The sequence below is a fragment of the Leptonychotes weddellii genome, chromosome 13 (assembly GCF_054177405.1).
Source record: "Leptonychotes weddellii isolate Sample4059 chromosome 13, ASM5417740v2, whole genome shotgun sequence".
NCBI lineage: Eukaryota > Metazoa > Chordata > Mammalia > Carnivora > Phocidae > Leptonychotes > Leptonychotes weddellii.
This window is the reverse complement of record NC_138381.1, coordinates 52,327,648-52,354,701: the sequence shown is the minus strand read 5'-3', so window position 1 is coordinate 52,354,701 and position 27,054 is coordinate 52,327,648. Positions and strand designations below refer to the sequence as shown.

Genomic DNA, 27,054 nt, shown 5'->3' with positions numbered 1-27,054 from the left:
TGTCCTCTCATCTGAGGCCTCCTGGAAATGTTCCTTTCTGACTGGCTCTGACCTCCCCACTGCCCTGGTTGCCACCTTCTTTCTGTTCCATGTCTCCAAGCACATCCCAAGGCCCAGAGTTGGTCCTCTTCCCTCTGATACGTTAGGGAATGTTAGGGATACGTTAGGGAACACCGACCCTTGTTCCCTCTAAACAAGCCTGGATGACCTCTCACCCCCTCCAAACAAGGTCTAAAGCCTGGTCTTCAACATACTCCTTTATCCTGAATCCAAGTACTAGACACACCTGGGACCCTGCTATTTTGCTATTAGCATCTCCAGGGATAAACTCCTTTCTCAAACATGATTTTTGGTGCAGAAGGAAAAAAAAAAAAGGTTAAATTATTTAGGAAATGAGTGCCCGTGTCTGTGAATCCCTTCTCCTAGCAACTCTGGGAAAGGATTTAACAGATAATGGGTAATTAGCCAGTAACAGGTTATTCTAAGATAAGCTGGAAGAGTTAATAAGGCCGCACGCAGCTCAATTAGCGGCAGTTTTCTGAAGACAACCGTTTAGGGTGAGTTGTTGATATTTCCTATCAAATAATTTACCTAACATTGAGAAAGCTTACAAATCCGTGGGACAACAAAAGTTATGGACACACTTTCCTGTCCAGGTGCGTGAAGGCCCCTCTTTGATTTTCCTTTGCTGGCTACGGCTGCAGGAAAATGTAGGTTAGACGTTAGGAAGAACTTCCCGAGACCACAATGTAAATAGTGAAAAGCATGTTTTAGAGGAGAAAGATGGACAGCTCTCTTTATGACATGTCCGAGGGGCAGCTCAACTAGATGATTCCCTAGGAGTCCAGGAGCCTGAGTGGGACAGACAGCTCTCTTTCAAATACATCCTGTCATCTGTCTCCAGGGGGCTCCGCGGTCAGAGCCCTGGTTGTGCTGAAATCGGGTTACATATTTACCTTCCGAATCGTGTTTGTAAATTTCTCTGTCTCCTCTTGATGCAGTCTGGTCGCCTGCGCAAGCTGACCCTGCAGCTCCTCTAGCGGTACACTCTGTTCAGGTAAAACAGGGGGCCCTGAGCTGATCGGTGGGATAAAGGAAGGGGTTTAGTGGAAGACGCAGGACAGACATCTGCACAAGCCAGGGACACACATGGAGCGACACAGCACGGACTGGCGCTGCAGCAGTGGAGTGAGTCCTGTGGCAATTCCCCTGAGGTCCTGCCCGGGGCTCCGGGGTGGTCTGTGCTAGGCAACCCCGGCCACCCTCATCAACCACCTGGGAGACAGGTGCGTAGTGGTGCCTGTCACCCGAACTTGGACCACCACACCACGGTCCCCACCACCCAGGCTGAGAGCAGGGAGCCAGAGGTGGCATGGCCAGCTCACATGAGTCGGTCTCTGAGATTCACTGCCCCAGTTCATTCCAGGTTGCAGCATTCATTTGCTCATAGGCTTAGTGGAGATTTTCCTGCCCCATGGAGAGTGCCTTTGTTTCCTCTGGGCACTCCTACCCTGGGCACTCGGGATAAGCGGGGTGGGGTGCCTTCAGGGACCAGAAACATCCTTTGAATTGCATACGTTGCCTAAGAACTGCGCAAAGATCTGCTCTATTACATTTTAGGTTAAAAATAGTTAAAGGAATCCTTTTTTATGCGCTTTACTGGTAAAGTCTACCTATTGGTAAAAGCCTGTCTTTTGTGCCTTTTATGTCCAAATGGCAATGATGGAGAAGTAGGGGCTATTATGTTTTAAGTGTATTTTTTAAGAAAGGGAAATGGTTATATTTAAAAATCTCGGGCATCGTTAAAATCGAAACATGACGTTTTACCCACTTGTTTATGCTACTTGAAGACGGGGCTTCATAAATCTGGGAACTAGAGTGGATTGCTGCAATTAAAATAGGTGTCATCCTACTGGTTCATTCTGATGAACTAATCTGTTCTTTCTCACAGAGGACACTGTTCGCTTGTCCTAACTGGATGTGACCTGGGTTGTCAGGACTGAAATTCATGCTCCAAGAACAGGAAATGCAGGGCGGGGGGAAGCAGATCTCTTCCTTTAGCACAAGGGATGACTGAGAGCTTACAGGAAAAAGGATAGAGACAGAAAATCAGAGATGCTGGGGATCCGCCAACTTTTGGGTAACATTTTTGAAAGCTTGAGATTTAAGCTCATCCTTCTTTCAAGAAATCAAGAACTACTGAGGACGTTCATGCCTCTTTGAGTTGCTCATTACTAGATATGATTACTATAACTTTTATATCTACTAGGCCAGGCTTCTGGTTCTCTCTGAAAAGAGGCATTTCTCTCCACATTAAATTTATGCCAATGACTAATTTCTTATTTTTAAGAGAACTACTTTATTGTTTTTTAGTATGTGTGGTCTTTTACAGTAATGATTTAATCTTTTCTCCTGTTTGCCTGCCTTTCATAGTTGTGAACACACCTACTTTGTATCTTGAATATCTATCTGATATTCTAGAATCTGAAGGCCTCTCTTGGAGTTGAACCCTGCCGTCGGCCATCAGCTGACTCTTGATCCAGGTGCGTATTTTTGGCTTGTATGTTTGCAGTTTTGCATTGTGAGCTCATCTTCACTGGGGAGTTAGCTGTGATCCTGTATGTAACCTGGGTTTAGGATGTGCCTACAGATGGGGTTTGTGTTTGCAGAAGCCAGCGACAGAACATCAGCTCTCCTTTCCTTGGGGACTCCTAGGCCACCGGTGACATCAGTTCAAAGCCTGATCCTGGTGAGGCTGGCTGCCAGTATGGTTATGTGGGGGAGACTTCATGCTGGTAGACAAGCTTCCCTCTACCAGCAGGCAGATGTCTCTCCAGTTGAGGCTTACACAGTGTGCAGCCCTTGGGGGCCCTGGGTCATTGCTCTCTGCCTGTGTTAGGCCCAAGGCTCTGTGTCCTCTGCCTATGCAGCTATTAAAGCCCAAGGCTCTGGGTTCCCAATTCTGGCAACTCTCCCCCTAATCTGCTTACCTAAAAGCCACAGACACTGCTGTTCTGATGTTCCCTTCTGAAATCAATTCCAACCCCTGAAGATTTTCCTAAATTTTGAGGGAAATTCAGCTACATATTTAAGAGACATTTTCTATTTTATGTAGCACTTTATTCAACAAGTACTTACTGAGCACCTATAGTGCTTGGCACTGTACTTGGGATTTACAAGTACATAAAGCTGCCCCAAATCCCTGCCCTCCTGGGGTGTCCCTTCTGGCAGCTTAGGTATTTTGCACAGGAGTGTCTTTAGGTGACCCAGGCTACTCTCTTCCCAGCTTTACTTTTTTCAGTTACTCATTAGTCTATACATTTAAGATATAAAAATCCTCCACATTTGGATACATGTGATACTAGCCCGAGGCTCCCTATGCAGAGATGTTGAAAAAGGCATCCTAATCAAGCCTATCTTTCAAGAAAACCCAAGATCTATTAATTTAGTTTCTATATATGAAACCGAAGGAGTTAGTTTGGTTTTAATCTTAATAAATAATGTACATAAGCTGATTTATTTTAAACAAATATATGAGCCTCATACCACAGCACTGTTTGATTAAAAAATGTGTCCCTCTGTTGGAACCACGTCTTTGAAGGGTCACAGAAAAGGACCCTTGAAGTCCTATGAAGTTGTTCATCTGGGGCACCTGATTTACCTCCAGTGGCTCCCTGTCATCCGTGGAGATGGGTCAACAACAGAAACTGTGCGATCCTCTTCATCTGCTACACATTTTACTTTACTGTCCATTTTTGCTAATGGAGTCTTAAAACCCCTCAGACAAGTAAGTGTTCCTAGCTGGGATGCCATCACTCCAGTGTTACAAAAAACAAAATACAAACATGCTACAGTCAAAGTTTCAGTCCAGAATTATTCCACGGCCACACAACTGCATCCAACCACATACATTTGGAGCCAAGTGTTCACATGACACATAGACCTCCTCTAGAAAATAGATACTTCCCTTCATCACCATATTCCCAAAGGGTTGATTCTAAAAGCCATCCTTTGCCCACTTACCTAAGATTCTGATTGCACATCAAACAAATTCATCTTGACCTCTCTACGTAAGGCAGTCTATTGAAACAAATACCATCCTTACTTGATCCCAAGGCCAAGGAGACATATCAAGCTCGACGTCACAACCACCTTCCCTGGCAGTGTTCTGAACGCCACCGCCCATGCTTTCCCCATGTGGTTGAGTCCTACACCAATTTACAATGCGAATTTCCTGGACCTCTTCACAGAAAGTGGCTTATAGATCACTCTCCACACTTAAGAAGTTACCTGCATTATCTCGAAGCAAAAACAGGAATGCTTTTCGTTATACTCACTATTAGCAATGCTCCTTAAATATTAGGACTCTCTTCTACCTCTATCCCCAGGACTTCATTTTCTGGCAAGTTCCATTTTGTTCTGGCCAGTTTTGTTACTGCTTCATCCAAAGCCGTAGAGAAGGTCAACACATGTGTACACATACTTGGCATAAAACCCCACATCATTTTATCATGGCTGGTATTTCACAGCTGTGGCATGAGGGGTCCCAAATGCTTCATGTGTGTTGTTGATTAAGGGATCAAAGGAGGAGCTAGGGAAGAGAGCTCTTTGAGATTTCTGATCTAGAAACTCAATCCCTCTGGGCATGGGCTTGGTTTCATTTATATCTGAAATGTGACCAGGGCCCAAGCTTGGCCACTTCTCGTTCAGAACTATTTTTAAGGCACCCTGCACATTCCCAGCTGCATATCCTATACACTGCTCTCTCTTAACAAGTCGGAATCTCTCAGCAGATTTGTCAGGAGCCACAGGGAGGAAAGTCAGGGAAGAAATCTGGTGCATGATAGGAAAATCTAGCTAACATCTACTGAGATGAATAGGCACCAGAAATACCTGTCCTTCTGAAAAAAAAATTTTTTTTTCTTGGTGTGCTTCCATTAATGGGTTAGTGGGTATTAGTGCGTTCTGACTTCAGCTTGTTCTGCCTATAACTGTTTTAAGAGTGCTGTGTGGATATTCCCTTCCCTCCCTAAGATTAGTGTGTGTACTAAGCAGCAGGCCTTCTGCTGCACAGATCTGTCATCTCCTGAAATGTTACAATTGTTCGAAGGTGGTTTTTCCTTTTCTCCTTCTTGGTGTTCTTGCTGCTACTGGTGCTAGTACTAGGAGTAGTGGTTTAATCTGGTCCAAATACCCAAATCTTCCAAAATAGGAATACACTTTCTCTCCTCTTACCCCAAATATGAAAATCTACATAGGTTTCAGAGAAGGCATTTCACAAATGGAACTTGAGAAATTGATCCTTTGTTAAAACTTCAGCTTAAATACAGAAAGTTTTTTTTCCTCTTTTAAGCTGTTGGTACTAGGTGTCCTATCAGCTCCCCATCCCAAGGAACTAAGGGCAGAGCTAAAGGAAATTCACATGTGTACAGTAGTAATCGGCTTGCACAATTAGTAATTTCAAGGGCAATGTAAGAGGAAGGAAGAACACTGCTCGAGGTACACCGGCTTCAGTCTTGGACTCATTCTAGATGAAAGTGTCTGAGCTCACCTTTTCTGCAGTTACGGTGGTGCTCTGTGGTGTCGGGCTGTGTGCATGAGGCTCCATTGAGAGAAACTTCTGGGTCAGGCTGCCCTGCTCACTGATGGGAGCTCCTCTCCGTGTACCGTTTCCATGATAGCCTCATTGGAAAGTTGTGGGCAATGGATCTGGGGATGTTTTCACTAAAACGCCTTTAAGAGTTCTGCCTCTAGCATTGTCCATTGTCCAATTCTTTAACCCAGTGTAATACTGGAAGACCAAACTCAGCAGGGGACATCCACCCCAGGGACCCAGCAGCTCCTCTAAGACCCCGACTCTGCAACGGATCTATGTTGGGCTCCTCTCATAAAAAGAAAAACTACAGAGCTATCCAAGTGGTCCTAGAATACATTTTGTCTTTTAAAAAGTATTTAAAAATACAACATGTTTGCATACATAATTGAGTCTTCTGTGTGAAATGCCATAGTGGATAAAGAAGTCAGAACAAAGGATGTTTCAGTCCCAGTGAATACTACTCCCCCTTCTAGGAGATGATGTTGTCTGGGACTTGCCTTTCACCATGAGCTTTTTAACTTTCTCACTTCGTAAAATTAAAGGAAACTGAACAGATGTTTAAGGGAAGCAACAGAGCATGGCAAGAGAGCTGGTGTGCAGTCAGTCACCTGAGTGACCTCGAGTGAACGGCACTCTTCCGAGCAGTGCTCCTCACGGCAGGGTGGGGAGATGGCTGAAGCAGGCCTGGGGAGACCATTCTAGACCCAGCTCACCCACCAAACCCCCAGGGGCTTACTGGCAAGCTGCCTCACTCTCAGACCTCCATTTTCTCATTCACAGAATGGAGGAATTCACCTGAAGATCTGACATTCCCTTCTGAGCTGTATTGTGCAGTGATCCCAAGTCGCCACGTGGCACCAGCTAGCTCTGCTAATCTACCTCTTGTGGAGGTTTATATTCCCACAACACTCGGTTTGAGTCAACGAACGAGGTTTCTCTCTCCAAAGTTGCTGGTTTCTGAAGCTACGAGAGGCCATGCGCATGTATGTCAGGCAACGGGGAAACTTATCAACGCCCCAGTGTTAAACAACATCTTATCAGCGTTTAGCTAAACAAGGTGATGTGTGACATGCCCTGAGTGATGAACATATGGGAAGGAAGCGGGGGTTAGCCTCAAACTGCTCTCCCAGAGAACGGGGCTGCCATGTTCAGCAAGAGCTGTGCTTGTGTAGATCCGGAAACAGCCAGGGAAAAATGAGAAAGGGCTACAGTGGGCAGAGGAAATTGGGCCCACAACTAGGGGAGCTGTGACAGCCCTTCCCACTTGGCAATCTTCAATGGCAGGACACCCTTCCCTCTTTATTATCAGTCAGACTTTACGTTCACACAGCATTAAGCACTGTTCATGGTGCTTTCTCAGCCAATAGCTCCTCAGCTCTGAGAATCATCCACATATAATCACACGAGGCAGGTAGGACAGTATTTTTCTTCCCATTTCACAGATGCAAAAACAGAGGCTGAGACTTGCTTGAGAAACAGAGCTGGTCATGGACAGAGCTGGGGCCCCGGATGCCCCTGCCAGAGTGGATTCTAGCACAGCATGGCGTCCCTGCTACAAAGAGCTAGTGGTGCAGTGTTCACTGAAGACTAGGAATTTTGTCTTCCTGAGGGTGTCATCCTGGAGACGAATCATTCAATTCTTTTGAAATGTACATAATTGTGAGTTTGCTACTGCCAAAGCAACCAGCATTCTCAGATGAAGCCCATGTGTGGAGCACAGGCTGATTACAGGGGCTTCCTGTAGAAGTTTCATAGAGATCTAAGACACACCAATCCCTAAACCCACACTTGTTTTTATGTAAGCTTTTCAAGGGCAGTTTTCATGTCACTGTGTGCCCAAATCAATGAGGGTAGAGATGTGACGTACTCTCCTACAGGACAAGGGAAGAGCCCAGACTAGAGATCTGGGACCTTGGGTCTGGGTGAGCCAGCAGTCCCATGTGCCCACCTGGGACCGTGGGACCCACAGCTCATCAAGGCACTGGCCACAAGCTGAGTGGAAAGGCGCAGGCGCGGCTCTACCCCAAGTGCCTCTGTGAGCATCATTTCCTAGTCAAATGCCTGACTTTTTTGCTGAGTGAGCTCAGTGTGCTTACAGGAGTGAGTCCCTTGTCTTTGTCACCCCTGTTGTCTGGGAGCCACCAGGATCCCTTGAAGCTGAGCAGTAACACCCCTACTGGGACTGATGAATTAAGAATTTTCATGGTGTGGGGCGCCTGGGTGGCTCAGTCGGTTAAGCGTCTACCTTCGGCTCAGGTCATGATCTCCGGGTCCTGGGATCGAGCCCCACATCGGGCTCCCTGTTCAGTGGGGAGTCTGCTTCTCCCTCTCCCTCTGCCTCTCTCCCTGCTCATGCTCACTCTCTCTCTCTGTATCTCTGTGTCTCAAATGAGTAAATAAAATCTTTAAAAAAAATAATTTTTCATGGTGCCCTACTCCTGCAATAACCCGCCTTGACCAGCAGTATCAGAGCCAGGGATTCATTCCTTGGTGACACCTGTCTCTGTCATGGGTAGAATTACTTGCCAGGAAGAGCTTTCACCGACAGGACTGCTGACAACTGTTTCATATGATGGAGTCCCTCTGGTAGCCTTTATGGGGGCTGGGAGCTTTGTTGACAAGAGGTTGCTATGGCAACAGAGAATGCTGCAGCCGAGCCCCCAGGTTGGGAGTCCACGCCCTGATTCTGCCCACTGGCTGGAGCCCTGTCACTGGAAACTACAGGACAGGCCACATGAGACACAGGGAAGGACAGTTTCCTCCAGCCCAGCAAAGACAGTGCTTGGTTTTCATGCCTGTTTTCTTTCCTGTTTGACAGAAAGCTACGTAACACTCACGAATCAGTCCCCTATGCCTTGCTGTGTTTCCAGGCGTCCACAGGCAGGACGATGCTTGTCTGACAAGGGGAGCTGGCGGTTGCCCGCATTCACCCTGTGCGGACCCTCCCATTCCAGTCGCATGCAATGGACTCTGATTTCGGGGGAGTCCCGCCTGGTTCCATACCTGCCCACCATGTCCCTTAAGGGCCCTGGACCCAGGTAGGAAACACCACACAGCCAGCCACACAGCCAAAGGAGGGTTGGGAGGGCAGGGGTTGCTGGCCGGTGGGGCCAGGTGGTCGCTGACCTCTAGACTGAAGCAGCTCTGGCCTCCCAGCCGGCAGCTCCCAGCGTCCCCGTCGGCTCGGCGGTGCAGCGGCTCCGGCTCATCCCCACGCTCCTGTCCCGGCTGCCACTCCGGCTGACCTCTCAGTTTGGACTGTTAGGTGCATGGGAGGGATTTGGATTTGTTTTGTTTTTAATTTTAAATAAACAACAAAGGAGAAGAGGGGTGGGGCAGGGAGGGGAGGTGCTGAAGAAAACAAAAATATGTAAGGTAGACGATGGAAACCACCACCGGACGAGGAAAAGCATGAACAGACACAGTGCCATACGAGAGGGACAAGAACAGAACCAAAATGAGGATGAGCAAAACAATGGCTGAAAGATCTGAAAAGCAAACAAGAGAAACAGAGTGGGGAAGAAGGCAGAACACTGGTTATGAGGCGCATGCAATGGGGATGCGTGAATCAAAGACTCAACCGCAAGCACACTACCCATGAAGGATACGGAAACAAGGCTCCTCCTTCCTCGCTTGTGGTCGAGCAGCAAAAGCCATAATCCAGGCGGCAGCTGGGTCATGCACCCAAGGGCGATGCATAGGAAAGCAGTCCTTGGAGGGCCACTCCACTCCGCCCTCACCCTCGGCTTGGGGAGGGAAGCTACTTTCTCCATCAGCGCCATCCTTCTCCCGGGCCGGCTCCTCTCCCCACTCTGGCTCATCTTCCAGTGGGAGCGGATGGGCCTGGCTGCCTAGGGCCTTTCGGACCTGCACTGCATCCCTCTGGCCATCAACCCAGGTAGGGATGCACATGCTCCTGAGCCAGTCTGCTAAGTGTCCTGACTGTGAAATGAGTTTGTACTTTGTTTTAAACTCCTCTGCTTCTTCATCGAGATAGCTGGTCATTTGAGACACCAAAAAAAAAGGAAAAAGGAAAAAGGATGGATTGCGTCGATCCCTATTGCTGCCATTGGGGTGAGCCTTGTGTCATGAGGGAGGGCCTCTAAACCAAGAGCAGCGGCGCAGTTAAAAAAAAAAAAAAAAAAAAAGAGGAAAAAGGAAAAAGAAAACAAGAATAAAAGAAAACTAAAAAAAAAAAAAAAAAAACAGAAACCCAACCAATAGAAAGGATTTGGTTGACACTTGAGGCTTTAGTACAATGCAGGTTTGAAATCATAACCAAGCAGCCGTGAGCAGGATGAGTTCAAGTGCAGCAATGCCAGCAAGAAGGAGGAAGAGCAAAACGGAGCAGGGAGGCAGAGCCAGGAGCCCCCTTACCTGCAGGTCCGGGACCAGCTCCTTCCCCAGGGTCCCGACGGGGGAGTCCCGGGACACGGAGGTCACAGTGGAGAGAAAGCTGGAAGACTCTGTGAGGTGGGGCAAGGGGGAGAGGTCTTCCAGGCGCTCCCTCAGGCCGTCCCCGAGCCTGTTCACCTGCTCCAGGAAGGCCTGCAGCTCCTTCCTAAAAACCTTCATCCTCGAGTTGATGGTCCCCAGCAGCGGGGGCTCCTTCTTGCCTGTCTCGCCCGTCTCCCCCGTCTCCCCTGCCCCCTGGACGTCAGGCCCCAGTGAGGCCTCACCACTGCCTCGCAGCCCCATGTTGTCGCCGAAGCCGGCGGTGTCCGTGATGAGGCGCTCCATGGTCCGCTCAAGCTGCTCGGCCTCGTGCTTTATGCTTGCCAAGCACTCGGTGTCCTCCCTGACCCGCAGGAGCTCGGCCGGACACAGCTCACTTGCCTCCGATGGCTTTCCGCTGTCAAAGCCCGACGTCTTCTCGAACATCTCCTCTGAGTCGCTCTCGCCGCCAATAGGGCCCTCCCGCTTGGGCTGGGGCTGGCGGCCTTCCTCCCCGTCGCTCTCCTTCTTGCCCTGGTCGCTGTCCACGTCGCTGTCCCGGGGGCTCGGGGCGCGCAGGCCCAGGTGGGCAGCCAGGTCATAGCGCTGCACGTTGGACAGCAGCACCCGGTTCTCATACTGCAGCTTCAGCACCTTCCCACTCAGCTCGTTGATCTGCAGCCGCGCCGACTTGAGCTCCTCCTGCAGAGGGGCCCCACCGGCTGCGCCCTTGCCCATGCCCTCCGCCAGCCACCCTGGCTCCGGCCGGGGCTCAAACTTGAACTTGCTCAGCTCATGCGTCAGCTGCCGGTTGTGATCTTCGATCTCGGATATGGACCTCCGGAGCAGCTCCGCTTCCTCCTCCACGAATTGCAGGTGCCGGCGGAGCTCCGTCGAGGACTCCAGGGAGTCGCCAAAGGGTGAGGTAGGAATGCTTGCCATGTGGTCCCGGCCTGTACCCTCTCGCTCATACTGGACCCGCAGGTCCTCCATCTCCGCTTTGAGGCCTCGGTTCTCCACCTCCAGCTCTACGATCTTCCGGCCCAAGATGTTGGCCTCTTCCTCCACCAACTTCAGCCGCAGCTTCAGCTCGGCCTCCCTCGTGCTGGGTGGCCCACCCGCTTCCCCCGTGGGGAGAGGGCTGTCCACGTCTCCATACAGGGCCTTGTACTTCTGGAGCTCCTGTTCCAGCTCGTCCTTCTCCCTCCCCAGCTTGGCCATCTTCTTACGCATCAGGGAGCCTTCCTCTTTGGCAAACTGAAGCTGGCACTTCAAATCAGCACTGTCATCCTGCCAAGAGAGAACACTTAAAAATACCACATGTTCGTGTTTGTGGTGATTTCCCTCGCACCTCGCCCCCAACACACACACACACACACACACACACAAACCATGATCTTTACAACAGTGTGTCGAGTTCCAGGTCAAAGGAGCCAAGACAATGCCGACATGAGCCCAGGCCTTCATGGGGCAGACACTGCAAAGGCCTACGGTCTGTGGCTTTGTCACAGAAACCAAAGAAACCAAACAATTTGTTTGGGAAAAACATGCACATGGAATCCATGGTACAGATGATGAGTGCAGAGGACGCAGAATGAAATGAGACCCAGTGCCTGTTAGCAACGCGGCGGTCCCTCCTTACTTTGTGGGTCCAATCCGACTAATCACCAGCACCAGTGAGAGATGCCAGAACCCCTCACTAAGCCTGGTACAGCTGACAGGCGTCAGTAGCTACTTCTACCTGCAGCCACTCACTTCCTCCACTGTGGACCTCCCTCACCTAAAGTGGCCGGCAGCCCACAGGTAAGCCAGGATGGGGAGGCCCTGATCATTGTACTGATCTGCTGAGACACTGAGACGTGGCAATCACCTCTACTCCTCCTCTGGTCTCCCCACCCCCAGCGTATCACAAGGATGACACGAGGACAAGGACATGGGATAACAGGCAGGAGGGGGCTTTGGAAGCTGTGGTGTAGAGTAAGTACCACGCTCTTGCGGTTAAGATGAACTGTTACCGCAGACCTAACACCCAGGTTACTCGCAACCTTTCACCAGGCAAGGGCAACGTCAGAGTCTTTGCTTCTGTTCCACCCCCTTACTTGCTGTAACACAGCAGGAAATGAAACTCAGAAACCCAAGGCCAGAGTTAGGGGTTTCAGAACCAGAGAAAAGGTTCTCACTGGAATCACTAGAGGACTCTGGAGAGTCACCAAAGCAGACTCCCTGCTACTATAAGGCCACACCGCTTGGCTGAGGTCCTGGAGGCATGCTATGGACCGTTTGGAAAGCTGACTGGGCCTTCCCAGGGTAGATCTCAATGCCTGGGAACTATATGAACTCTGATGTGGGCCTGCACAAATGTTTCATTAGTCCCATTCGGTGAATGGGAAAAATGACCGATTTCATGAATCATTCCTCTCTGATTGCCTATCACAAGTTTCAAAAGGCTGTTGTGGGGACAAAGACTTGGCAAAGGGTTCCCCATTCCCCAGAGAGACTCAACAACATGGTCCATGGTAGCCATACTCCATCAGTCCCCAGGGAGGGAGAAGCATCAAACCAGTCTCCGAACAAGTCAGCCCACTGGGGGAGAATGAACTTTCAGGTCATTGTTTGTGTTCAAATGGTCTAGGGGAGTTAGAGGCAGCTTTCACACTCAGAGAACAGGGCTCATTCTCTGCCATGGTCTTGCTGCACACTCACCATTGGGTCACAAGATACAGAAATACCCACCTTGGTGCCTCCCAACTGTCTTCCTTCTACCCTGCCTCGATCTCTCCTCCTGCACCCCAAACCCATATAAAAAAAAAAAAATGATGTGACAGGGAAGACTCAAGGAAAAATCTAAGGCCAACTGTGAGCCAGTGCCACGGGGCTATAAAAGATGTATATAATCCTAAGACTAAGGGTAAAGCATACTTGTTTGTTGATTCGTTCATTCTTTCAGTGAATACTGAGAATCCACTATGTATCAGAAACTGGCACATTACTTTTAAATGACCCCAGTTCCGGGGCGCCTGGGTGGCTCAGTCGTTAAGCGTCTGCCTTCGGCTCCGGTCATGATCCCAGGGTCCTGGGATCGAGCCCCGCATCGGGCTCCCTGCTCCGTGGGAGGCCTGCTTCTCCCTCTCCCACTCCCCCTGCTTGTGTTCCCTCTCTCACTGTGTCTCTCTCTGTCAAATAAATAAATAAAACTCTTAAAAAATAAATAAATAAATGACCCCAGTTCCTTAAAACTTTCAAGAACAGATCAAAAGCACCCTTTCAATTATTTGATAAACATAGATCTGCAAGAAGTCTACGCATCCAAATATACAGAGAGGGCTCTGCAGTTCACATGAAGGAACGGAGTTTAAATAAGCAAACATAAATACCAATGGAGACAGACTGTCAACACTTTGTAAATGGATTAATTTGGGAGTGAAAAGCCTAGGATGGGAGACAGCCCATGCCCTCAGCCCCAATATTCCACTTCATAGCCAGCGGTGTGTCCTTTGTCCAAAATCACCTAAATGATCCTGTCTCCACCCTGAAGCACAGAATCCGCCTTTGTGCCTGAGGACAGCAGCTGATTTTGTGGAAGAGAATGTCGCCAGCCCAAAGGGAACGCCCCCATCTGCCCACCTGGAGCCTGGGCAGACCCAGGAATGGGCAGGACCACCTGCTGTGATCAATGCCCCACCCCACGCACTTCCATAGAAACCTGCAGCTCCTAAGGCCCTGGTCAGTGGGAGAATAGGCTGGAAATGCGCAGAGAAGGGGCAGCGTTACCTGCATAGCTCAGGAGGTTTTGGTCTCAGACCAAGATCTGGGAGTCTCAGGTGATCTTCCCTGAGGGTCCTCCCCACAAAAGTTGAACTGAGAAACTGAGAAAAGGGGTAGGATCTCTGAGTGGCCTGCAGAACGCCGGCCTTACCCAATGGTTCTGAAACGCTCAGCTCTAAGTGCTCAGGGTAGACAATCCCAAAGAGCCCTCACATCACCTTGATTTCTAGAAACTTTAAACCTCCAACCCCCCTCCCCCATCCACCACTCCCAAGTCTGACTAAAACCAGAACTGTTCTCTTCCTTCTTCCTGAACCTAGCTAGACCCCAGTCCGTTAAAGAAGATTCTACAACACACCCTAAGGAGGGTCTGATTCATAGATTACCTGAGGACTGATAAAGTATCCAAAAAGTCTTCTTGTTCCTTAAAAACAGAAACTACACATACACCAGGAATTCTGACGCAATTCAAGCATGCTATCGTTTTTATTCAACACCCATGAACGACACCAGACCTGCCACCAATGTTAAAGCAGTTTTCCAAAGACAATCTTTTAAGCCAAGAGAGTGTGTGAATTTAGCGAAAGGGTCAGACTTGCTCACGCTGGTCCAGGCGGTTGGAGCTGGGCGCTGCGCCTGCCAGGGCCCAGCGGGGGAGGGGAGGGGCAGGGCGGGAGAGAGGAGGCCCAGGGAGCCAGGCTCAGCCTGTTCTGGGGGCAGGGGGCCACTCCTTCTCATAAGATGGGGAATCACAGCCTCAGCTGGAGCAGCAGGAGGCTGGGTCCCCATCTGATCTCGTAACCACACACTTTCTAAAACCCTGCCAAAATTCCAGAGGAGCGGTCTGGGCTGAATCCTAAGCTGAAGGATATCAAGCTCTGGTTTCAAGAGATCATCAGATAGCTCCGGGAATGCAGTATGAAAGCAGACGGTCCCAACTTTCCACACCACACGGGTCCTGTCACAGGCAGAGAAGGCAAGCACAGCACGGAGAGGAGGACACACAGGGGACCACCACCACCACCAGCAGCAGCTGGAAAGGCCTTGTCAAGCAGCAAAAATATATCGCTCTGGGTATATATTCTTTGGCTTGCAAGTCTGACATCTAGCCAGCACCCCAAGCGCTGACTCCTCGCGTTCCTACCTTGCGCCGGGGTGCCGGTTTCCTTTGAGTTTTGGTTGCAGACCTGCAGTTTCCAAGGCGCTCGGGTCCACCACTCTGCTGGACAAAATACTCCTTTTTCTCAATGATAGCGCAGGTGGAGGGGGAACGTAACACATTCCCGGTGCCCGGAGGAGTTCTGAGAGCCTGCCGGGGCAGCGGCGGCCGTTCTCAGCCCGAGCGACCCCCTGGTGAACGCGGCGCCATGCCACTCAGTCCGGAACGGGGAAGTGCTTACCCTCCTAAGGGAGATCTGCCCTGCTCAAGAGTCAGGAAGCTGAGACATCCTCGAAGCCCAGGAGGTTCCAAGCCCCCAGCCCAGGGACTGCAGTTTTTTATTTCCCCGTTATTAGCGGGCGCCAAATGAGATAAGGAGAGGAGCGAGGGCAGAGAAAAAAGGTTAATCTTGGGCATTCCCACTGTTCCCATGGCCCAGTCCTCCTTGAAGGACATTCCGGGCATCAGTGAGTTTGGCTAAGGGCACAACAAAGCAGATCGAGGGTGGAGTTCACAGGGCAGGCCGGTGAAGCTCTTGTTACCCGGACTTATTGCGCCTCTCTAATTACTACTTGCTCTGAGAGCTCGGGGAGCTGACACCCACTCCTGCCTTTGTTCTCTCTGATACCTAATACCAGCAGCATTCATTTTTTGTCCAAAAAAAAAAAAGTAAGGAATCTAGTAAAGCAAGTGTTCAGAATAGCTCAGGCATTTCTGCAGAACACAAACTGTGTACACGGAAAGGCTGATGCTTTTACCATCCCCCGGAGAGAACACTGCACGTTCAATTAGGACAGTTGGGGATACTGTTCAGCTTGCACATTAAAACAAAAACAAAAACAAAAACCCCCAAAAAACAACCCAACACTGAAAACAATGCCTTATGAATGACCCAACACCACAGTAGCTGTATTATTTTACTGTGTGAATGACTTTGAAGGCCAGAATACGTTTCACCAGTTGTGAGTACTACCAGAGAGCCCTGAATTGCACCAAATTATGTTTCACAGAGTCCGTTTGTTCTTGTCTTTCTTGAAGACGTCACCAGCTCATCAGTGTGAGAAACAAAACAGAGGAGCTGGTGGTTTAGAGTGAACGTTTTCACCCCGTGGAGGTTTTGAGTGAGTCCCCATTTTTTGGCAAGTAATGTTTCTTTGAATATTTTAAAGGCAATGCTAATGCTTTTGAGACAATTCAGAATGAGGTGATTGCCCCTTGAGGAGCTGTAACATGAGAAGGATCCCTCTGCTTACCTGGTTAAGGGTTTTCTTTTCTTTGTACGTTTCCCGGCTGCCTCTTCTTTTCAGGGAACTCTGAAATAGATCCAAGGGACATTCTGTTACAGAGGGGTCACATGCAGGCACCAGGCTCACACCATCCCCACTGGTAGGGGATACACACAATGGACAGAGGCACTTTTTTTTTTCCACTGGAATCAAGGAACCACTTAGAGTCAATGTTTAAATGCTGTTGAATAGGCTTGGCTAGGCCTCTGAACCCTCATGATTGTATTTGGAGTATTCCTCAATTATTCAGTTTAATGAGAAGGGAGGGTGGTTTGGATAATTGTGGATAATAGTGGGGGGAAGATGGTAGAAAGTTTTGAAAACAGATATGTAATATTTCTGGAGCTGCTTTACCTTCCATAATAATTACGGTTTTGGGGGGCAAATATCAAAATTAATTGGTGCTTCCTGAGTGCCTATGGGTAAATGACCAGATAACACAGTGGTAGGAAGGGAGAGAAGGGTGGCCTGTGTTTATGGAGAAAACCTAATCCAGGTTGCAATGCAGCCCCCTTCAATTCATGACTAAACCTACATCTTCAAGTTCTTGTAAGTCCATAAGTTATTCATGTGAGCTGGCTGTGGCTGTGTCCCTTCAGTGGGCTGGGTCCCTGCCTAGTTTTACATACGGTGCAGTGCACCTCTGCCTCCTATCAGCAAGAAATGTGTCTGAAATACAAACATGAATATAAATAAAAGGGCCAGGGATGTCTGAAATGGAATAGCAGGGAGCCAAGACAGTCCCTGCTAAAGTAAGCTATGAAGACTGAAAGAACTGGCCAGCAGATCGAGAAGCATCCTAGGGGGAAGACAAAAGTATGTGAAACCTGAAAAGATGAACGGAATCCTGAGATAAGCCAGGAGAAGGCAGTTTGGAAAGTTTAAGACTTGCCGGCTCTCATTCAGACCCCAGCAAGCCTGTGAGAGGGAAGGGGTTCTCCCTGACAGCTGCCCCCTCCCCTCCGCAGCCTTGCCCTACATGAGGCACCAGGCACAGACCTGGAACCTTGGATCCTCTGGGAGTTCATCTCAAGGGGGCTCAGAGCCTCTCTGCACATTACTTTGCTGCAACCCCCCCTGCCCAAACAGCCTGGGAAGGAGGCTCCCACGCAAGTCACTTACATCAGGGTCAGACCTAAGGTAATGAATTCAGTTCTATTTACATTCAAAGTGCCTCACTCACAGAAGGCCAGGGAGTGCCATTTACCGGATGAATTTCGGGGTTATGAAACAATTAAAATTCCAGCCGCCCCTTAGCCTCTAGGAGGCCAGAGCCCTGGAGAAAAAAACGGTAATTGAGAGAGGGTGAGAAGGTTACAGAATCAGCATGGAGTGTGGGTACTCCTGGGCCAGCCAAGGTGGGGTGTGTGGAAACAGATTGCTGAACCCCACCTGCAGAAGCAGCTTTGTTTCCTTTAGCCTTTTTGGTAAAAGCAGGGCCAAACTACAAAGAGACCCAGCCTCTTCCAACAGGTTATGTTAAGCCTGTCTTAAGAAGGGCTTGAGATTTACCATCTGTAGGCTTTCCAAGATTCTTCACACTGCAACAAAGCAGTTTCTTTGATTGGAATGAGCTGAATGAGATGAACACTTCTGATGATTCACTACAGAGAAGAGTTTCCATAAAGAAGCAGGGGAGAGAAACCATTCCCAAGGAAGGCTTCAGCCTATGGGATTTAATTCTGGGACCCAGGTCAGTGCAGTGAGCCTGCCCTCTGCAAGCCACCCTGTACTGCATCACGTTCTCCCAGTGAATGCAAAGTACATTCTGCATACCTGAAAGGAAATTATCTGGAAGTATGATGAAAGCTAGAAGTGGAGACAGGAGAATTATGGTGTTGCGTTTGAGGGGGTGGTAGGGGGAGGAAGGACCTGGGTGAGCCCTCCTGCTGGGAGGCAGCCAATGGGGAGCCTGTCTGTGCACAGATTCCTCCCACCCGCTTGATGGGTCTTTCCCCTTACTGAGCCTTGAATGCAACTGCCTTGGAGTCCTGTGATCCTTCTAGCGAATCATGGAACAGGTGGGGGGCCGTGGGATCCCCAACACAGATCCCAGTCACAGTTTCAACTACAATGAAAAACAACGCAAAGATTAAAGTTAACCAGAAATTGGCAGGACCTCTGTGAAAGAAACCATACAATTTTGGTGCTGGACATAAAGGAATGCTTGATGCTGTCCAAGGGAAAGACCCTATTTTATCAAGATGTCACATTTCTCCCACATCATTAAGTATGATGTCATATTAACCAAATTCCTCTTTCCTTCCATATATATAATGTAATATATACACAAAAAGTATTTATTAGTATGTATACACATACACACATATACTCACACACAAATGTTATTTGTGTATATGTGAGGGAGGTAAGAATATGGAAAGATTTGACACAATGACTCAAAAATTCATCTTGAACAGGGGCTGGGAAACTAAGGCCTTCAGGACAAATCACCCCACAGCCTGTTTTATAAATGAGTTTCGCTGGAACACAGCCTTGTTTATTACTGTCTATTTCTACTTTGTACTACAGAAGCACAGCTGAGTAGCAGTGACAATGGCCTGCAGAGCCCCCAGCATTTACTATCTGGCTCTTTTCAGAAAGTTTGCTGACCTCTGACCTAGAAAAATAAATTGGTAAAAACAGCCAAGAACACTTTGAAGAGGAAGAATAATGACAGTCCGTTTGCACTATTAGGTGTAGAAATACAATATAATGGTTTGGTGCTGGTACAAAAGTAGTCAGATAAATGGAACAAAACAGAAAGCTCAGAAATAAATTTGAGAGTATATGAGATTTTAGCAATTGATACAGGTAGCATTTGAAAAATGAGGGAAAGAATGGGCTATTTGGTATATGCTATAGAAACAACTGGCTAGCACAGGGGAAAAAAAAGCAAGATCAATACAAGGTATCAAAAAAAAATTCCAGATGAATTAAAAATCTAGATGTAAGGAATCATAAAGGAACAAGAAAGAAAAGGGACTAATTTCTGTTTGTTCTTGGGGCCTAGCCTTTATAAACACAGAAACAAAAGCCAAAACATCCAAGGAAAAGATTGATCAAGTGGATCGGTAAGATTTTAAATTTTTATGTATCCAAAAAAAAATTACAGTATTAAAAAGAAAATGACAAAATGGAAAAAAAAAGATTTTTCTAGTGCAAGACAGACAAAAGAGTAATATTTTGCAAGCAACAGGAAAACCACTTTAATTAAAGAATTAAAGGGCCAACAAACACATGATTACTAGCAATTGAAATAAAATATCATTTTTTCACTGAGAGGTTTACAGACCAAAAGACATATGCGTTAGCAAGTGTCCACAGAGGTGGGCACTTCCATCCAGATCAGTGAGAGTGGGGACTCCCACAGCATTTCAGGTAGGCAACTGAGCCAGGCAAATGCACACGTTGTGAGCTGAGAATTCCACTTCTGGAAAGAATCGGCTAAATTCCCTTGACTAAGATGGGCTTGACTCACCCAGTGTTAATCCAGCATCTACTATGTTGCCTTGTCTGAGCAACAGAGTGACAAGTCCTTATTTCTAAAGAGCTGTCATGAGAGTGCAGAGAGTCAGACAATAAGAAAGGAAACAAGAACAAAATAATTTCTGCTGGCCTAAGGAAACATGCAGAGATACCGAGGGAAGATTTATGGGTAAGAATGCTAATCACACTACCTTTTATAATAGTGAGTGAGTACTGTGGAGGGTGTTAAAATTATGTTTTTGAAGAATACTTAAAGATTCGGGAAATACAACGCATTAAAAGAAAAACACAGGTTGCAAACATCATGTATTTTGTAATTTCAATTTACATCTAATAAAATATAAATACAGATATGTTAGAAAAGCAGACTGGAGAAACAGATATCAAGTGTTAACAGTGTTCATCCTCAGGTGATAGAATTACGAGTGATTTTCATTTTCTTTTTTGTGGCTTTTTATAGTCTCCAAATTACCTACAGTGAATACTATTTCCTTTACAATTAAAAAAAAAACACGAGGAAATTATTAAACAGGTCAGAGAAAAGAGGCCATCACTGATCTCCTATGTAGAATTGCAGTGGTGTTTTATCATAAATTATTTACCAGGTTCTTGGATCTCTTTCTGTAGGCTGACATTGTTTTTATTAGCCCAGCACTTCAGGTATAACCTATATATGTATAATCTATATGTGTATTGTTTTAAAAGACCAGGAAACCCCCTGAGGAGTGAGGAAACCTGCCAGGTGCCCCACTGTACTGCAGGTCCCTGGCATCTGGCTCCCTCACCGACTGCCATGGGGTCACAAGGCCCCCAGCCTGGGGTACGGTGTCTTCCCAGGCTCACCTACTGCGAGTCTCATCCAGGGCAGAGAGCTGAGTGCTTTGGGTATACTGGCCAAGGGACCCTGGGTGTAGGATGATTTGTGTGCACGTGATTCATGGCCAGTTCATTTCTCTAGATGATTCAGAGATCCAGGGGAGAATCTCTTCCAAGAAACAATAAGAAAAAGAGGAAAATGTTGACCATCAAATAAACTGAACCCAGAATGGGGGACTTGCCTGCTGATTCATTCGACTCTTTCTTTTTATTCTGGCCAACTGCCAGCAAATCAACTCTAAATTCCTATTGAAAGGGGGAAAACTTGAGTTTCTAACTCCAAATTGAATCCATCTAAGGCTGATGCATTTGCTGAGTACTGAAAATGATTAAATAAAATATGAAGTTAGGCAATTATTTGGACTTTCAAGTCATTTCTTAATGTTTCCTATTTTAAGTCAGCCAGTTTCTTCCAGGCAATTTCAGAAAAAAAACAAACATGCTCTCAATTGCTTAAGTGTTTCAGAGACAGGCTTTGGGCTTAAAATTTAGATTGGTAATAAAAAGAGACAAAAATTAGGATGCTGTGAATCATGAGTGAGGATGGGAAGGAGGGTACAGATGTAGGCAGACAACTTTCAGAATTCTTACAGACCCTCATTATTTAGAAAGTTTTTTAAGTTTTTGGGGCTGATTTACAGCACACGTGCTTATAAAATCAGAGTAAGAAAATGAAGTGCATAGGCCTTCTTTCTGTTTAGGAGAAAGTTACCAAGATTCTCTCAACCACATTAGTCCTCACTTAAGTGTTACGAGATGTGAAGGATAAGACTTATTAGCTTCTCCTTCAGTTAGAAGCACCAGGTCCTGGCTGGTGGATACCTTTTACTCTTCCTTCTCTTCACTTGCCTCTAGACGGCTCCCAGGGAGACGGATTCCCATCACACCATTCAGCTGAAGTCTACTGCACACTGTTACACTGCAGGGCCCTGTAAACACAGCCCCCCTTGGATTCACACCCTCCATGGCCACAACTGAGCAGAAACACTTTCTCCTTGGCCGTTTGGGAGAATAATGATGGATATTAACAATTACCGTTTGTTGGGCACATCCTCACTCCAGGGGCAATGCTAAACTCACCCTTCCTCCCTCCCTCCCTCCCTCCCTCCCTCCCTCCCTTCCTTCCTTCCTTCCTTCCTTCCTTCCTTCCTTCCTTCCTCCCTCCCTCCCTCCCTTCCTTTTAATTATGGGGGGGGGAGAGGGAGAGGGAGAATCTCAAGCAGACTCCCCACTGAGTGTAGAGCCTGACCTGGGGCTCGATCCCACGACCCTGAGATTATGACCTGAGCTGAAATCAAGAGTCAGATGCTCAATGGACTGAACCACTCAGGTGCCCCACTAAACTTCTTTATGTGTCTGATCTAATCTCATCCTCACAAAAGCCCTGAGAGGCATGCATTATCACTGATTAACAGATGAGAAAACACAGTCAGAAGTTAGGTGATGTTTCAAGATGCCACAAACTCAGAGATGGGGCTCCAACCTGAGCCTGACTCCACCCTCTCATTCACAGTCACAGCCCTGAGACCCTCCAGGCTGCCCTCTGTGCCTCTGACAGCCCAATCTGCCAATTTGGACTGCTTTTCTTTTTGTTTTCTTGAGGTTTTTGAGCCCCAAATTGCTGAGTCTTCTCAAACAAAGAGTCTCTCCTTTCTCTAGCGGAAGAGCACAAAGAACTATTACCAGAATGGTTGCAAACTGCTATGCTCACAAGGTACCTCATGGCCATGATATATTTGTTGGCACTGGGTTTCTGAGGATCTGAGGCTGCAGACAGCACAGGTCCTTATATGGAAAAGACAGAAACTATTATCAGAGGACAAAATACCACAAAGTAAGTGAGGAGAAGAGGAGACTATACTGAGACGCTCTGGCTGAAGAAGGGTATAGCCATAAAAGTCAGAGTTGGTTTGGATCCCAGCACCCAAGGCAAAGAGGAAGAAGGCCAGAAGGAGAACAGCCTGGCCACAAGCCACACTGTCCAGGCTGCGAGACCCACCTGGGAGGGACAAAGACCACCAGCACACCCAGGCTGCCTACTAAATGCCACCTTCTCTTGGGAAGAGAACATGGTGATAAAAATGGCAGGTTGCTGCTTGTGCACATTTGGGCAATGTGACACACATCTGCTTTGCAGTAGGGGCTGGTTGATGCATTTTAATCCCCAGAGACATTCATCCTGAGGCCTAGGAATTGGAAAATTGTGGCTAAAACATACTACAGCATGGTAGTCTCAGCCAAACACAAAATAAATGAAACTGAAGGTGATAAAGCCACAGTGTAAATTATCATTAATATGCAAACAGAAAAAGGAAAATCATGACCATCGCAAGACCAAAACGATGATGGTACAAAAAAAAGATAAGGTGTCCTTCCCCCAAATTATAGGAATTCCCAGTGTGCACACATACATCTAGGCACTCAGCAACACCACCAAGCAGTACAGGAAATATTGAATTAGAATCTATATTTCAGAAGCTTCTACGGACTCATCTAGTAGGTGACAAATAAGTGGCCCTTGGGCATTCATAAAAGTTGAAAATCTATAAAAATTATACTATTTGCCAATCAGAACTGAAGATAAGGTTTGTGTCTTATTAATAATAATCTGTTCCTGGCTCCCACTGGTCTGGAAAAAATATACTAGTCCATTGAGAGAGGCAGGTTATTTCCCAGTCTAACAAAATAATACAAAAAAGTTAGTACTTCAAAAAACAAAACAAAGCCGGGGTGCCTGGCTGGTGTGACTCTGGACCTTGGGGTCATGAGTTTGAGCCCCACACTGGGTGTAGAGCTTACTTTTAAAAAAGAAAAGCCAAAAAATACAAATAAATGATATATTAAAACATTGCTCCCTTTTCGGAGAAAATTGATCACTCATTTTTTTTCAGGTGCATGTAACATAAGAAAATATTTAGTACTTTGTTCAGCTTTTGAAAAAAAGAGCATATGAAAAAGTTCTGAATTACCTGTGGTATATTTCATAATAACCAGCCATAACACCCTTTGGACCTTCTAAATTGACTCTGAGTTATAGTTCTAAATAATAGAGTGTGCTATTATACTATTAAAATTTATGCACACATTTGTCAAAACTCAGTGAATATAAATTTAAGATCTGTGCATTTCAATATACATAAATTAACTCAAAAAAAAGTATAAGCAAAAATTAAGTTCTGGTTAATAATGTATATTTAAGGAAAATGAATTGGTGTCTACATTTTCAAAAAAATAAGATGGGTTAATAGATAAATAGATGGCTAGATAAATATATAATAAATCAAGTATTGTAAAATATTAATGCAGAATTTAGATGGTGAGTATACAGGTGTTCACTATATGTTTGAAAATTTCCATAGTGTTGGAAAAAAAATTATGCACATAAATACCCAATTTCACTGAAAAGAGTTGATATAATATTATACAGCCATTAAAAATTATGATTACTAAAAATCTAAAGTTTAAATAAAGTTAAAATACTAAAGTTTTTCATAAAATGCCAATCTTTGAGATGTAGGATAAAAACATAAATTTAATTATCTCATCAAGATTAAATACTTTTGTCTTTGAAATATTTAGAAGCAAATACACTAAAATGCTAACAGATCTTAGCGATCGGCAGCAGCATTACAGGTGACTTCATGTTTTTCCTTATATTTTTTTTTTATTTCTCTCTAACAGTCAAAATGATTATATATTACTTTTTCAAATCAGAAAAACCCTTATATTTTAAGGATAAGAGAATTGACCCAAAATGCAAACACACCCACTAAACCTAATACTATGTTTTTTTGGCCCGGTCTCCCCTGGAAGCAAGGCACAAGACTGATGGACCTTCAGCCCTCAAGTGAGACAGAGAGGAAATTAAGCTAAGGGATTAGCCCCCAGGCAGGATTAGCTCTGTGCTGCTGGAGATCATCAAATATATTTTCACACAGAGGACAAAGGAGGGCCTAATAGACATCTGGGGATAGCAAATGGATCTGAGATTCTAATCACCTCCCCAGCTGAAGGCTTCCTCTTGGAGAGGCTCCCTGACCAAGCCGAGGCTGACTTGCTGACCCGTGTCTGTCCTGGAGGCACTGCTCAGTTCCTTTAATCATCCACCCAAGGCTCTGAAATCTAGAAAGCATCCCTGGCTAGCATTCTGCATAAAGCCAATCCTGCCCCTTTGGTAAATCATCTGCAATTCTCATCTCCAAACCAGAGCACCTTGGATTTCCACCTCTAACACCAAGGCACACTCTTCAGTGATTGGAGGGGAGACTGGAGATGCTTACCCCACAGTTTCGTGACTTCTATGGAGCCAAAGCCCTCTCTATTCCCTGTTAGTCTGCACCACTATTTGGGGGACTGCAGAGGATTCAATTACGCAAGACAGTCACTGAGCTTCGGGGTGAGGGGCAGGATGCTACTTGCTCTTGCAGCATGAGAAACCCCTGGGGTCCCAGGAGCTGTTGGGACACTGTTGGAAGGGACTGGCTACCCCTGCCTTCTGAGGTGGGCCAGCCAGTGAGCACAGGGAAAGAGACATGCTTCCAGCAGATTGTAACCTCGGAGGAACAGAACATCACGGCAGGAATAGTGGCCCCTGGCTAAGGACAGGCACAGAGCAGAGCAGAGGGAAGGCCCTGGGTTGGAGCAGCATTCTGTGGAAGAAAGCAGACAGCCCTGGGTTCCGGAGAGTAAGAGCAAGGAAGCCAGTTTTATCAGCTGTGGTGCTGTCTTCTGTGAACACATTCTAAAGAAGCTTGACACCCAACCATGCATATTTCTGCTGGCATCTCATATCCATGAGACAGAACACCCAGACTGCTTAAAAACACAATCGGCTACCAGAGCAGCCCTCAACAGTGAAAGTATAGCGGCCACCTGCAAAGTCCTCACTTCAGACTCTGACAGTGACAGTGGCCATGTCACAGAGGCCAGGAGCAAACATATTCTTTATTTGGATTCGCAACAGCCTTTTGTTAGGATGGCTCCTCCTGGGGCTGTATGTAAATCCATTTGTGCAATCAAACCAGATTCTAATGGCTTCTGAGTTGACAGAGGACAGAGGCTTAATCAGGAAGCACCGTCTGCCTGCAAGCTCATCCTGCTTCCTTCTCTGATGCAGCTTCGGGGCCGCAGCCCGCTGGGAAGATCACTCATCTCTGACAAGCCTGTGTGCCTGCTTCTGAGCCCTCGCCTGTCCCAGGGTGAGACCAGATGTCCCTGGTCCCTCCAACCTTCAGACCCTCGGATTCTCCTCTTCAGCAAAATCACTCCCCACCACAGCAGCCTGGGTTGGGAAGCGTGGAGAGGAGAAGGGGAGACCACACATGCCCACGTCACCTTAACTCTCACACTCTCCAGGATGGACAGCAGGCATGACGGTAACCTTGTGAAGCTTCCCTGATGCAGCCAAGGATGTGTGTGTGGCAGGGGAGGTGTTGTCTCTAAAGTGCAGGGACGACTGGGGGCTGAGGTGTCTTTGCTTTGCCCAACAGCCCTCCGTTTAGACATCTCTGGCCCCTCGGGTTCACCAGAGCAAGTTCCTGCACTTGGTGGGACGGTGCCATGTGTCCATCCTCCTCACACCACCAAACCTTACACAGGTCACAGAAGGAAAGTCACAACCAGGTGTCGGCCCCTCCACTCCCGCCTGCCTGGCCAGCGCCGCACATCAACAGCAGGGGGTGGGGGTGGGAGAGGGGCCCACAGTGCATCAGAAAATTAGCTGGCACTCACAGAAAGAGTCCTCTAGAGGTTTAAGTAACTAGTGTGCAAATGGGAAAATACCAGTGGAAAGGTCTTGTTTCATCCCAGCGGATGTCCACTGACTTTTTCTGTGTGCCACTCAGCTCACACTTCCACAGGGTTTTGGTCACGCATCTCTGTACTCCACTAATTCACTCTAACTCTCCTTTTAGTCATTTTATTTCTTCCTTTACCATCTGCAGTACCTACACCTGAGAGCTCTCAGAGTTGAATGTGTAATTTCAATGGTTTTTTTAAGTAGGCACTACACCCAGCGTGGAGCCCAAGGTGGGACTTGAACTCATGTCCCTGAGATCATGACCTGAGCTGAGATCAAGATTCGGGTGCTTAACCGACTGAACCACCCAGGTGCCACCCTCAATTGGCTTTAAAAAGCTTTCATAGTATGGCTTTAGAGAAACTTCACAAATTTGAATAAGTTTTTTGTATTCCAAGATTGGTCCACATCTTCATGAATTTTTAGTTTTCCAGCAAGCATATGAAAACATGGATGTTATGTGTGTAAAAGGGAAAGGTGGTCGAAGACCATGGGCATTCATGTCTAAATCCAGGCACATCACTGGTAGTCCGTGACCCTGGGCTAGTTCCTTGAACTCCTGGTACCCCAATTTCCTTATTTAAAAGTGGTAATAATATAATACCTATTTTAGATAAAGGTTTCTTGTAAGGGCTAAATGAGATAATATGCT

The 27,054-nt window shown here is 47.0% G+C and overlaps 1 protein-coding gene across 9 annotated transcripts in view; it reads right to left on the bottom strand.

Annotated features, from left to right (window-relative positions):
- Positions 1-27,054, bottom strand: part of MTCL1 (microtubule crosslinking factor 1) — a 119,793-nt gene that overhangs the window by 33,786 nt on the left and 58,953 nt on the right. For 3 of the 9 annotated variants that reach the window (XR_014139845.1, XM_081802565.1, XM_081802570.1), the window contains exons 4-8: positions 16,208-16,267; positions 14,940-15,017; positions 9,974-11,320; positions 8,723-8,854; positions 957-1,049 (exon numbers count right to left, since the gene is read on the bottom strand). Coding sequence is in view for 8 of the 9 variants with exons in the window: in XM_081802565.1 (XP_081658691.1) it covers positions 957-1,049; positions 8,723-8,854; positions 9,974-11,320; positions 14,940-15,017; positions 16,208-16,267 (1,710 nt within the window). In the remaining variant the exon portion in view is untranslated. The remainder of the gene's footprint in view (positions 1-956; positions 1,050-8,722; positions 8,855-9,973; positions 11,321-14,939; positions 15,018-16,207; positions 16,268-27,054) is intronic. The other 6 variants (XM_081802568.1, XM_081802573.1, XM_081802572.1 and 3 more) reach the window with 4 other exon arrangements.